This window comes from Bidens hawaiensis, unplaced genomic scaffold, assembly GCF_021521415.1.
Source record: "Bidens hawaiensis isolate Kalapana, Puna unplaced genomic scaffold, B.hawaiensis_p1.1 tig00041212_1, whole genome shotgun sequence".
Lineage (NCBI taxonomy): Eukaryota > Viridiplantae > Streptophyta > Magnoliopsida > Asterales > Asteraceae > Bidens > Bidens hawaiensis.
In genome coordinates this window covers 1-13158 of record NW_027505706.1, presented here as the reverse complement: position 1 = coordinate 13158, position 13158 = coordinate 1, and the positions used below count along the sequence as shown (strand labels likewise).

Below are 13158 nucleotides of genomic sequence, written 5' to 3'. Positions count from 1 at the left end.
ATAAACCAACCAACTTGGGGCAAAGTAGATCAATATTATAGTCCAAGACTTGGCCTATCGCCAAATTGATAGCTGATATTTAACTTCAAAGATAAATGAAAGCTAAAGCCTTATGTATAAACCACAGTCAACTATCAAACATTGAACACAAAGAAATGGACCAAATTCACAAAGAAATAGTCCCCCAACGGCCCAACCCAACCTCAACATGATGAAACATCAAGGATAAGATTAATGTTCTTGGCGCCTACATTTGTGTTACGAACTAATAAGTGGTGATACTTAAAGAGGGTTGTTTTGAACCTGTTCCATAGATTAAAGGTTCATTTTGTAAATGATTAACCAACTCAAATCAAGGTGTTATTAGTTAGTTAGCTAATCCTTTGTACTAAACTTTCTTCCTTCCGAAACTCTGCTCTTGTGTATCGGTTTCACATAACGTAAATATATAACAGATACCAGTTTCATCACCTTTTATTGAACACAATACAATTAATATAACCTTAATATTCTCAGGTGCCTACATTTAAATGGAACAATCCACTCATCTTACTCTTCCACAGGCGGGTCGACCCAACGACCATGATCTTTGATTAGTTGAATCAACGCATCCGTTGCATTCTCCATTTCAATTGCTCTTTTTACCACAGTCTGAAAGTATAACGTGCATAATTAGAAACGATGCAAAATGGACTGATCAGTTAATGGGTCAAAATGGATTCAGCGGGTTGACCCGTTAACTTTCTATAGAAAAGAAAAGAGAAGAAGAGTCGTGTACCTTTCCAACATAAAGATCAATCTTTCCAGGAGCACCGCCAACATATCCAAAATCTGCATCCGCCATCTCCCCTGGTCCATTTACTATGCAACCCATAATCGCAATCTGCCATAAAGGAATAAAGATAAGTGATCAAAAAGATTATCTAATCAGTGTATTGAAGGGATTTAGTGATTACCGAAACACCAGGCAAATGCGATGTTTTTTCTCTAATTTCTGCACTTATAACTTGAAGATCAAATAGAGTTCTACCACAAGATGGGCACGAGACATATTCCTGTAAGCGTTTTAAAAACAAACTAAGTAACAACAAATGTGAAACCACCAAACAAATAAATATTTTAATTCCTTACTGTCTTAGTGTTTCGCATTCTGCATCCTTGAAGCAAATTGAAAGATGTATTCCTGAGAAATTCAAAATCTTGATCTGCTGCTTCTAGTAAGATTCCATCTCCAAGTCCATCAACTAAAAGTGCACCAGCATTTGCACCCGCATGAATCACCAAATCATCCCTGCAAATAAATAAAACAAGTTAAACAGCACTAAATTAACAAATAATTATAAAAAATAAACACGGTTCAGTAAATTACCTCGGAATTCCCTTTGGGAACGTTATGTGGTGAAGAACAGGGAAGTTAAGTGAATTTTCTGATAGATATTCAAATAGCCTGTCAAAATGAAGAGAGCAAAATTATATATGTTTGCTGTAATTAAAAGAAAGTTATGATTATTAATAATTAGTGAAGCTGTGACAACTACTACCTTCTAGCAGCATGCACTCTGCCAGTTTTTTCATCTGAATATGGTAGATCATGAAGAATCATTGTAGCATCAATGCTTTCCAGAACTTCTAGTTCTTCGTATGATTCGTCACCACGTACAGACACCACCAAACGTGTGCCTGAAAATTTAACCATTTAATATGCCATATGAGAACCAAAACTGGTTCTTGAAAGTTGGCTGGTGAAAACTGAATTTTACCTTCTGGTAAGAGCTTATGAGCTCCAGTTGATAACTCATTCAGATTTACCAAGACTATGGCGTTTGGCAAAGGCTTTGTCAATTGTTCTGACAAAGGAGTTATAACTCCCATACTTACATCAATCAACCTTTTAAGAGCTAGTCGCTGTCAAGTATATAAAATTAGATTAATATTGAAACAAAATAATATTGTAATCGTGTTTGACACAATAAATGATTGATGGAAAGGTTTCTTACAGCATCTTTATCGTCTGCTGGTGGAAGCTCTCTCAATAAGATAGAATCTACAGTTGCAAGATCCTGAATAAAAAATCATATATTATGAGTTAACAGATACAGTGTTAAGGACCATTAACAAGCACTTATAAATCAAGTAACAAAGAATGAACTGACCTTAAATGGCATACCAAGCACAAGTTTTGCAGCTAATGATCTGTAGAAGAGTTCAGGTGTCTGGACAAAATAGAAAATGCAAAAGTTTATAATGGATAAATTAATGGTAATAAAAAGTTTTCAGAACTGAGAATTTAATAAACCTTGAGTTGATCCAGAGAAACAGACATGAGAACAGAGCCATCACGGTGGAGCACACCTCTATAATCTACCTCTTCACCCTGTCATGCAATAAATTAATTGATATATATTTAAGAAAAAAAGTATGATAAGAAAATATTATCATTTTGTGGAGTGTCACAAACGAACCTCCTTCTGCACGGGCAAATCACCAGTTCTCCTTTGAAAATCAAAATAACGTCTATGTTTCTCTTCAAATGGTGCCTAGAAATTTAAGTGCTATTAGAATTACAGTAGACATAAGTATTTAAATGATTAAAAACTTAAGTAAAAACTTACCACCCCTTGTTGAATTTGGGATGCTTTCATACCAAGATTGGCTAATTTCCTACATGGGTCTATTTCTTCCTCTGGAGGTTCTGTAAGGGAAACCCTAATAGTATCACCAAGACCATCCTGTGTACCAGACAAATTAAGCATATGATTATTTGAACAATGTGTATGGATTTATAAAAATCATTTTTTAAAAAAATGAAGTAGCATGAAGAATAATCTAACCTGAAGAAGGGTCCCGATACCAATTGCAGATTTCATACGACCATCTTCACCCTCACCGGCTTCAGTGACTCCCAAATGCAAAGGATAGTCCCAACCCTGGACATACATTTCAGCTACAAGAAGACGGTATGCTTGAACCATAATTACTGGATTGCTTGCTTTCATTGAAAATACAAAATTGTGGAAGTCTAGTTTTCTACAGATTCTTGCAAACTCAAATGCAGACTCAACCTGTGGAAAATAAATCAAAGTTTGAGTGACATAAGTGACAACTTATGAAAAATTAAGACAAACCTAAACTATGGTAAGTAAGCTGCTTACCATGCCCCTAGGAGAATCTCCATAGTAGCTCATGATACGATCTGAAAGACTACCATGATTGGTTCCAATACGCATTGCTCTTCCATATTTCTTGCATTTTTCAACCAAAGGGACAAAAACCTGGTGTACCAGAAAGCACATGTATAATAAAATCAATTAACTTTCAAGTTGATAACTGAGCAAAGATAGATAAATCTAGAGTGTGAAATGTACCTTCTCGATATGCTCAAGTTCCTTTTGATAATCATCATCAGTATACTCCAACTGCTCAAACTGGGCACGTCGATCAGCTGCGAGAAATAAAGCCAAAAGATTGAACAATTTGAATAAAGAAAAAAAAATTGATAAAAGAAACACGGTGTTAAATTTGTACCAAAATTTCCAGGGTTGACACGGATTTTGTCAAAACATTCAGCAACCCGCAGTGCAACTGAAGGTGCAAAATGAATGTCTGCCACCAGAGGTATGTTATAGCTACAAATGTACATGATTTATTAGATAACTTGAGCCAGAAGAGAAAAACAAATTCCAAAAAAGTCTAAGTAGACCTACTTTTTTTGAACAAGGGTGTTTTTAATTTCAAAACATGCATCTGCCTCTCTTTTCCCTTGCACTGTGATTCTAACAATGTCAGCTCCTCTATCAGCTATTTGCATGACCTGTTAAACAGAAGACTAACGAACTCAGCAATCATTACATTAGCAAACTATACATTTTATATCTTCCATATCCGTTAAGATTTTTTCTGAAAATAAGTGGTGTGATACATCAACATTGTATTCTTTTAGAATATGAATATACATTCAACATTAATAAAAAGTAAATCAATGAAAAACAAGAACCTGTTCGACAGTTGCAGCCACATCCTTAGTATCAGATGTGGTCATTGTTTGAATTCTTATGGGGTGATCACTGCCAAGAGCAACATCTCCAACCATTACTGTGCGGGTTTTCCTCCTGATGGTTTTATGTGTGGATTCACAATACTTCTGTACAGGAACTACCAAAAACAAAGAAATAAAGATTCATAAACTTTATTTTTCATTGTGATACAAGCAAAAAAAATGCATGTTAAAGCTAAAACGACACAAATAGCCAAATTTGGGTAATTATTCTTAGTAAATCCACATTCATACAAGCTAGTAAGTACTAAGTATCTTATGAGCCTAGTGAAAACTGTTTCCACCCCTCATTTTCAATAACCAAATGAAATACAAACTTACTATGTAGTTAGTGATATACAAAATCAGAACATCGCATTCAAATTACGATGATTGCGGCATCATTAAAAGTGTATGATATATAGGTTAAAACTGTATGTACAAGAGTAAACAGTAGAGCATGTACCTAACAGAGGACTCCCTTCAGAAGCAGGCCGGAATTCTGCAACATCTGAACCAGGGTTTGAATTTTTTATCACAAAAACCTTGGTTCGTTGAAACTTAACCCTCCTCATGTCTGAAACCTTGACAAAATCAGAAGTTTTCGCAAATCCTAAACCATCATTCCTGCCCTTTAAACTCATAAAGGAAGCTGGAGCAGCTCCTGTCGCCATCGTCACAAACAAAAATCCACAATCCCTATAATCCTGAAGCATAATAGACCAATATAAAATTAATGTCTTAAAAATATTAAATTCATACCAATTATTTTCTCCATAAAAATTGATCAAGTCAAAGCAATACCACTCATATGCACTCCCTTCTTTCCGCACATTAGAAAGGAAACATGAGTTTAAAGATAATCAGAGGAATTTTAACTTAAAAATTAGTTAGATTTCTAACTTTTTGAAGGGAATAAACTGCTACCTACACAACAAATTGTAACAAATTACTACATACAAAACCCATCCTAATTTTTGTTGGGGATTCATACTTCGTAACGCTTGGATAATCTGAGATCGTGAAACACTTTCAGATCGAAATAATTCGGTAGCTCTCCTCTCAGACCACCAAGGGGCTTCCAGTGAGGTTACAATACGTTAAATCATAATAAACTCAAACAAGCGTCCACCCGTCACCTACCGACTTGTTTGATGAATATTATGATTCATCACAAGTCAATCCAGTTACACTAAAATATCTAACAATTTTAATTTAAATTATAACAAACATAAAACCACAAGGCAAATTGTATCTAATACAGTAATAAACAGAATTGACTGAAACAAATCCTTCACACGAATCGAATACGGAAACCTAATTTTCATTTCGATTAAACTTTGCATGCAATAAGTAAATCGATGACAGCCACAGTAATTCTGATATTTCAACTTGTTACAACAACTCACCTAACTGATTTAGACATTTGAAAGACGTAACTAACCGTTAATCATCAAATTAAGCTGCAACAGTATCGAAATTGAATGAAAGCAGGTGAGATTAGTGGGTGATACGTACGTACGTACCTTATGCTAATTGGAATTGAAGCACCTGATTGTGGAGTGAATGAAGCAATTGAATTGAACTGAATGGGGAGTGTGGTTTGTTGTTGTTATAAGGGATTGGATTAAAGTATTGTCTTAATTAATTAAACAATTGGTAGTCAAACGGGGACTGCAACGCCGTTAACCGGTCAATGACGACAAATTGGCATCTAATATTTTGATAACTGGCTGCTGCTACTCTTTCCCAACACCCTTTTACTATTGGGTCAATTAAATGAACCGGTGTTTCAGACCGGGTTTGGAAGAACCGGAGTTGGTTTTCAATTATTGTTAGTTTGTTTTATTTCTCAGTTTAATGTCTTTGTTTTGATTGAGTCGTGGGTGGTTTTTCAGTTTCCTGATTTCTAGTTAGGTTAGTGGTGAACGTTAGTTCGTGGTTTCTCGTCGTGTCTGTTTTTCCCTTTATAAGCTTTGTTTTGGTTATCAATGAAGATTATCAGTTTGTGAGAATATTGTGTGTGTTTATACCATTTGTACTTCTACATTTGGTATCAGAGTGAAATTCACAACAAATTGAGCGATATCAAGGTGAGGTTTGAGTGAGCTTCTATGGGGGACGAAGCAACGCAGTACCAGAGTACGACTGTTCCAAAGTTTGACGGCGATTACGACCATTGGAGCATGGTTATGGAAACCCTACTTCGCTCTAAGGAGTACTGGAGAGTGGTGGAAGACGGGTACATAGTAATCAGACTAGGGGAACAAGCAACTGCGACTCAACAGAAGAATTTTGAAGAAAACAGGCTGAAAGATTTGAAGGCTTGCAACTATCTGTTTCAATCGATTGACAAATCGATTCTTCGAACCATGACCGAAAAGAAGACGGCGAAACAGATATGGGATGCTATGAAGATGAAGTACCAGGGTTCTGCTAGTGTCAAACGAGCACAATTACAGAGATTAAGGAGAGAATTTGAGTTACTTGAAATGAAGATCGGTGAATCGGTCATTGACTATTTTGGGCGAGTCATGATAGTCTCAAATGACATGAGAAACGCAGTGGACACCATGACAGATGTCACAATTGTGGAGAAGGTACTACGAACCTTGACTGAGAATTTTAATTTTGTTGTTTGCACCATTGAAGAGACAAAAGATCTGGACACTCTGTCCATTGATGAGCTGCAAAGCTCTTTGCTGGTGCATGAACAAAAATTAAAAAGACGAACCACTGAAGAACAAGTGTTGAAGACCGAATCAGATCAAGGTGTGAGTAGAGGGGCTGGAAGAGGCAGAGGTCGTGGGTTCAGAGGCAGAGATAGAGGTCGTGGAAGATCACAAGGTGACACAAATGGCAACAATGGCATACCACAATTTGATAAGTCAAATGTGGAATGTTACAAGTGCCATCAATTTGGGCATTTTCAGTTTGAGTGTCCAACTGAGGGTAGGCCAGTAAATTACACTGAGTATGAAGAAAATGAGGAGCTGGTTCTTATGGCCTCTATCGAAACTTATGAAGCTGAAACTCAAGTTTTGATGACCAAATTTGTAGATGGAGGAAAGGAAGAGACTAGAGGTGTATGGTTCATTGATTCAGCCTGCTCGAACCATATGACCGGTGCAAAACAATGGTTCACGGAATTGGATGAATCATATCAACACAAGGTCAAAATGGGAAATGATCATAGACTGGAGGTAAAGGGAAGAGGAAGTGTTAGAGTGTTTGTCAATGGAGTGTTTCAAACCATAACAGGGGTGTACTATCTGCCCATGCTTACATCAAACCTTATTAGTGTCGGCCAGCTACAAGATAAGGGAGTGGCATTTATAATTCAAGCTGGTGAATGCAGGGTGTATCATCCTGTTAAAGGACTTATTCTGAGTTCTTACATGACGAAAAACAAGATGTTTCCCCTTATGGCCTCCACAAGATCAGAACAAGCTGAGTGCATGCAGGTGGTAGGAGAATCGAAGACTCAGTTATGGCATAGAAGGTGAAGAGGTATGTACCCGCCTCAACACCAAGTAAGGCGGGTCAACCCACAAGATAAAGACATTATGAAGGCACAAAGCCAAAACCCAGGCGCATGGCGCATACAAAACATGCTCAGGCATCATATGCTCGCGCATCACATATGCGCGCGGCGCATATCGCATGCTCTTGCACATCACATATGCTCGCGCGTCACATATGCGCGTGGCGCACCAGCGCGTGGCGCATATCACACGCTCGTGCATATCACACCTGCGCATGAAATATCTGCGCGTGAGAATAAAAAGAAGACTTCGCGCATCCTCAGGATGGGCGCATATCACACGTGCACATAATCAACCTCGTCCTTATCCAAATCAGGATTAGGGCAACCTTGATTGTGCACGTCAGACAATCTTCTAGAAGGCATCTTTTTAAGGAGTAAGAATATGCTGATGTTGACAGCTGCCAAATGAAGGGTCGACAACTCAGCATGACACATGTGCTACCACATGATTACAACCAACGAGAAAGCGCCAGGTGTCCCAGAGGACACATGGCGCAGTGCGATTGGAGGAGGCCAACGAGGCTGAGCCCAACCAGTGGAAACCCTAGCACTATAAATACAGCATCAACTCCACTTTGATGACACATTCATTCACACTCAATCATTGACAGTTACAAGCAGTGATATCACATTCAATCATATTGAATTATATTCACTCACAGTCAGTTACAGAAAAACACACAGTCACATCATCAAGGGTATTCAGCGATTCAGCAATACTCTTGAGATTGACTTACCTACAAACATTATTATCTTCTCCAAAAGATACTGATTCTCACGCCGGAGGGTTACCCCAAAGAGGACCCCTCTGTCCCTTTCTGAGGGGTAAGTAACGGCGCTGTTCATTTTGTAGGTGGAAGAACTCGGATCCAGAAGAACCATCGGTGAAATAGTTTAATCACACCCGAGGAAAGTAGATCTGCTACCAGTGAGTAGATCCACGTTTCTTCATTGGCGCCATCCACTGTTACAAACGGCAATCAGATCTCATCCAGATCTAAAAAATTCAATCACCATGGTTTCTGGAGTTCGTAACGTTGATCAAGCTCTGGAGGATATTGAACGTGAGGGTGTTAACGACGGACAGCAGGTTCTGAGGGTTCCGCGTGATTCTACGCGTACCACCAGCAACCGTCCCTTCGTCACAACCCCTCACGGCCAGACTGAAACTCCTCCAGACGATCACACGTTACAAAATATGGCCGGCGCGAAGCTGAAGGGACCAATGGGTCCAGAAGATGAAGCAGACGATCCGAATGAATGGCTCATAAATGAGCAGCGGCGTCTGATGGAAAAGTACACTGAAATGATCAAACAGAAGAAGCTAGCCGACCAAACACAAAGGCAAGCGATGGAGAAGCAGCCCACAAAAAGGCCGCGCGCGCCGGAAGAAGGGCATTCTGTTCACACTGCACACACAGAGTTCAGTGATGAAGAGGTGCATAGCATGAGAAAGACAAGGGATACTCATGCAGGAGGCTCGCAGCTCCGCGCGCCTGTGAACATGGCGCCAGGAGCCAGAGCAGATCCGGATCTGCACATGCCATACAGCCCACCGGTCAGAGGGCAAGTGGACGTAACCACACCCTACAGACCAGCCATCCTGGTAAAACACTCAAAGTTTACTGCGCGCATCGCGCATGCTCCCATCCAGCACAAGACCAAGATGCCAAGTGGTCTGGGGGAAATATGATGGCACCGACAGATCCAGATGACTTTTTGCAAGGTTTCTATAACACGGGAAACCTAGAGAGCTGGACGATGCCAACATGGTGTCATATGTTTGCCCGCTGCCTCACGGGCGCAGCGCGAGTATGGTTCGAGAGCTTGCCGACAGGGCAAATTGATGGGTTCGAGGAACTATTAGAAAAGTTCCAGGCCCACTTTCGTACAGCAGCGCAGGCACACGCGCGATCCTGATGACATCATGCACTGCATCCGCAGGAATGATGAAACGATTGAAGATTACATCACTCGTTTCAATCAGGAGTCCCTGGCAATCGGGGGCATAACTGAGCAGCTCCTGCGCGTTGGCCTTTATACAAGGCGCGCGCAGTGATCATTACGACGAGCTCTCGTAAGCAAAGATGGTATGCCCACCACGTGGGCCAAGTTAATGGAGGCATCGCGAGTTTTCGCGAGAAATGAGAAACAGATTGCCCAAGATAGGGCAAGAGAAAGAGCGCATCAGGCTGAATCACCGCGCAGCCAAAGAGAAGAGGGCCAAACAGAACTCTGTATGGTCCAGGTTGCAGCCAACAAGTTTTTCTTCCGCGGAAAAACAAGCGCAACCAAGCTCACCCCAGCCCCAAAAGGATGCTCGTAAACACGGGGAGGGTGACAAGAGGGAGGGCGGCAGAGATCCTAGCAGACCTCTGCCAAGAATATGGACTCCCCTCACTAAAACACCTTCACAGGTGTTAAGTACTGAGAATGTCCAATTCAAGCCTCCCAAGCAACTACACTACAAGGGGCCGCAAAACAGTGGTAAATATTGTGAATTTCACAGGTCCCCGGGCCACAACACCGACGCATGCCATCATTTAAAGGATGCGATCGAGAAGGATGTAAAGTCTGGCAGGCTGGCTCACTTGGTAAAAAACCAAAGAATAGAAGATGAGCAACCGGAGGGAGCCTCTGCCAGCAAGAAGTACAAAAGAATCTGTGTGGCTGAGGGGGGACGACAAGGGCAGACGTCAAGAAAGAGAAGCGCGCAAATTCACGGAGATTGGCGCGAGCAGCAAGTCATCTTCCCAAGAATCAGGGGAGGCCCTTCAATAAGCAGTCCTCTCGTTATTACCACACACATTGCTCATTACGAAGTGTCAAAGGTCCTGGTGACACTGGAAGCGAATCTGACATTATGTATGAGCAGTGTTTCAGAAAGTTAGACCCGGCAGACCAAGCTCGGCTCGAAATTGTGAACGCACCAATCTGTGGTGTCTCAAATGAAATCATACATCCCCTAGGCCAGATTCAATTTGAACTAACTATGGGGGATGATGAGCACAAGCGAGCCGAAGTTGTCAACTTCTTGGTCTTGCCCACCACGTCAATGCCACAATATGATCCTGGGTAGGGGAACGATTGCCCAATTTAATGCTGTACCGTCGCCAGCGCACGGCGCATTGGGGATCCCTACACCAACAGGCGTAGCATTTGTTTACCGCGATCATTTGTGCGCAGTGACAAGCACGCCGCGGGAAGGGAGAATGAAACTTACAATGGCTGACAATGCGCCAGAGAAGTGGATTTTAAACCCAAAATTCCCAGAGCAAACGGTCACAATTGGCGCTCACCATTTCAGACGAAACGAGATTGAGAATGAAAAAGTTGCTCACAAAATTACACGTCGGTTTTCGCGTGGCAACACTCCGATATGACGGGAGTACCGCGAGACTTGGCGCAACATTCTCTTAAACACGTTCAAGTCGGTGGAGCCAATTGCCTCAGAAGAAGAGAATCATGGGGGATGAAAAGGCGAAGGCCATGAATGAGCAAGTTGAGGACCTGTTGCGCGCAAACATTATCCGCCCGATCCGATACCAGACGTGGGTAGCCAAATCCTGTGATGGTAAAGAAAAGCAACGGGTCATGGAGGATGTGTATTGACTTCAAGGACCTCAACAAAGCATGTCCGAAAGACTGTTACCCACTACCAAACATCGACGCAAAGGTGGACTCCGTGGCGCCATTCAAACTCAAATGTTTCTTGGATGCCTACAAAGGCTATCACCAGATTCAAATGGCACCACAGGATGAAGACAAGACGGCCTTCAGAACCGACAAGGGGTGTTTTTTGTTACACAAAAATGCCTTTGGTTTAAAGAATGCGGGCGCCACCTATCAGAGACTTATGGATTCTGTTTTCAATGAACAAATCGGAAGGAATCTAGAAGTCTACGTTGATGATTTGGTGATCAAGAGCAGGGAGGAGAGACAAATGCTCAACGACATCGAGGAACTCTTCAGCGCCTAACGGAAGTTAACATGAAGCTCAACCCGAGCAAATGTACTTTCGGCGCGGAAGAGGGGAAATTTCTTGGTGTAATGGTCACTAAGGATGGTTTCAAGGTGAATCCTGAGAAGGTGGAAGCCATCCTTGACATGCCTTCACCAGCCACCATGAAAGAGGTTCAGAAGCTGAATGGTAGATTGTGTCAATCAACAGGTTCCTAGCTACCACGCCAGCAAATCTACTCATTCGTTAACACCTTGAGGAACTGTTTGAAGAAGAGCCAATTCAAGTGGACGCCTGAGGCTGAGCAAGCTTTCACTGAGATAAAAGAATGTCTCATTAAATTGCCAGCGCTCACAGCTCCACTTCCTGGCGAGACCCTTACATTGTACCTGTCAGCTGGAGACCGCGCGATCGGCGCAGTATTATTGGTGGATCGCAAGGGGATACAAACGCCGATATACTATGTGAGTCGGGTGCTCACAGACCCTGAGACGCGCTATTCAATCATGGAAAAGTTAGTTTTGTCGCTAACACACACGCGTCGCGCAAGCTCCATAGATACTTCAATGGTCATCCTATTGAAGTACTGACTGGTTACAACATCCAGCAAGTCTTGCGACGTCCCGCGCTCCTCCGGAAGGCTGACAAAGTGGGCGCTGGAATTAGGTGAACACACGATCACTTATAAGCCCCCGTCCAGCAATAAGGGTCAAGTTTTGGCGGATTTCATCACGGAAATCCCAGAGGGAAAGATTGAAGAAGCTCAGCGCGAGGTAGACCCTCCGCGACCAAATGATGAAGAAGATGTTTGGAGGCTATTCACTGATGGAGCCTCCAACAGCGAAGGGTCTGGCGCAGGTCTCAAACTGGTGGACCCTGATAATCATGAATATACTTATGCTATCAGGTTGGACTTCAAGAGTACCAACAATGAGGCTGAGTATGAAGCCCCTGCTGGCTGGTCTGCGCATCGCGCGCAAGTTTGGGGTTAAAAGACTAGAGGCGCATGTTGATTCTTACTTGGTAGCTGCTCAGGTCAACGGCCTATATGACGCCAAGGAGAACACAATGCCTCTGTATCTAGAGCAGGCAAAAAAGCTCGTTGAGCAGTTTGACTTCTTCAGAATCATACACATCTCGCGAAGCGAAAACAAGTCCGCAGACGCGTTGAGTAAAATGGCATCAACTAATTTTGATCACTTTGGCAAAGATGTCAGGGTGGAAATAATGAGCAGACCCGTCAGTGCAAACGCAATCGGTCCTGGTAATTCATACAACCTCCTTCATCCTGGATAACTCCAATAATGGAATTCCTGAAAGAGGGGAAGTACCGGATGATCGCGCACAGGCGAGAAAGATAAGACACAAGGCACAGAACTATGAACTACTTGATGGTACAGTGTATCGGCGCTCTATCTTGGACCGCTCATGAAATGCCTGGATGCGGAAGAAGCAAGCTATGTGATTAGGGAGATTCATGAAGGAATCTGTGGAATTCACGCTGGTCCGCGCATGGTGGTTGCCAAGGCGATGAGCTCAGGCTACTATTGGCCAGGCATGTACTTGGATGCGCTAAAAGAAATCCAAAAATGCAAGGCATGTCAGAGCCACGCGCCA

At 42.0% G+C, this 13158-nt stretch overlaps 1 protein-coding gene across 1 annotated transcript; it reads right to left on the bottom strand.

The window, feature by feature from the left end:
* Positions 1-449: 449 nt before the first annotated feature.
* LOC143614852 (4-hydroxy-3-methylbut-2-en-1-yl diphosphate synthase (ferredoxin), chloroplastic) lies at positions 450-5658 on the bottom strand. Its single transcript, XM_077088172.1, has 20 exons — positions 5585-5658; positions 4500-4740; positions 3995-4152; positions 3705-3811; positions 3526-3626; positions 3366-3442; positions 3153-3272; positions 2832-3062; positions 2613-2729; positions 2463-2537; positions 2297-2374; positions 2154-2213; positions 1998-2060; positions 1761-1905; positions 1542-1680; positions 1370-1447; positions 1132-1291; positions 957-1055; positions 779-883; positions 450-651 (listed from the first exon to the last, which is right to left on the bottom strand). The coding sequence occupies exons 2-20, from the start codon at positions 4705-4707 to the stop codon at positions 550-552; spliced, it is 2223 nt and encodes a 740-aa protein (XP_076944287.1). The 5' UTR covers positions 4708-4740; positions 5585-5658; the 3' UTR covers positions 450-549.
* Between the last annotated feature and the right edge of the window lie 7500 nt (positions 5659-13158).

Bases quoted from the DNA above. Each gene is read 5' to 3' on its own strand.
- LOC143614852 (XM_077088172.1), bottom strand. From the start codon at position 4,707: ATGGCGACAGGAGCTGCTCCAGCTTCCTTTATGAGTTTAAAGGGCAGG. The intron at 2,730-2,831 runs GTTAGATTATTC...TCTGGTACACAG, and splicing joins GTATCGGGACCCTTCTTCAG to GATGGTCTTGGTGATACTAT. The intron at 2,538-2,612 runs GTAAGTTTTTAC...TTAAATTTCTAG, and splicing joins CCCAAATTCAACAAGGGGTG to GCACCATTTGAAGAGAAACA.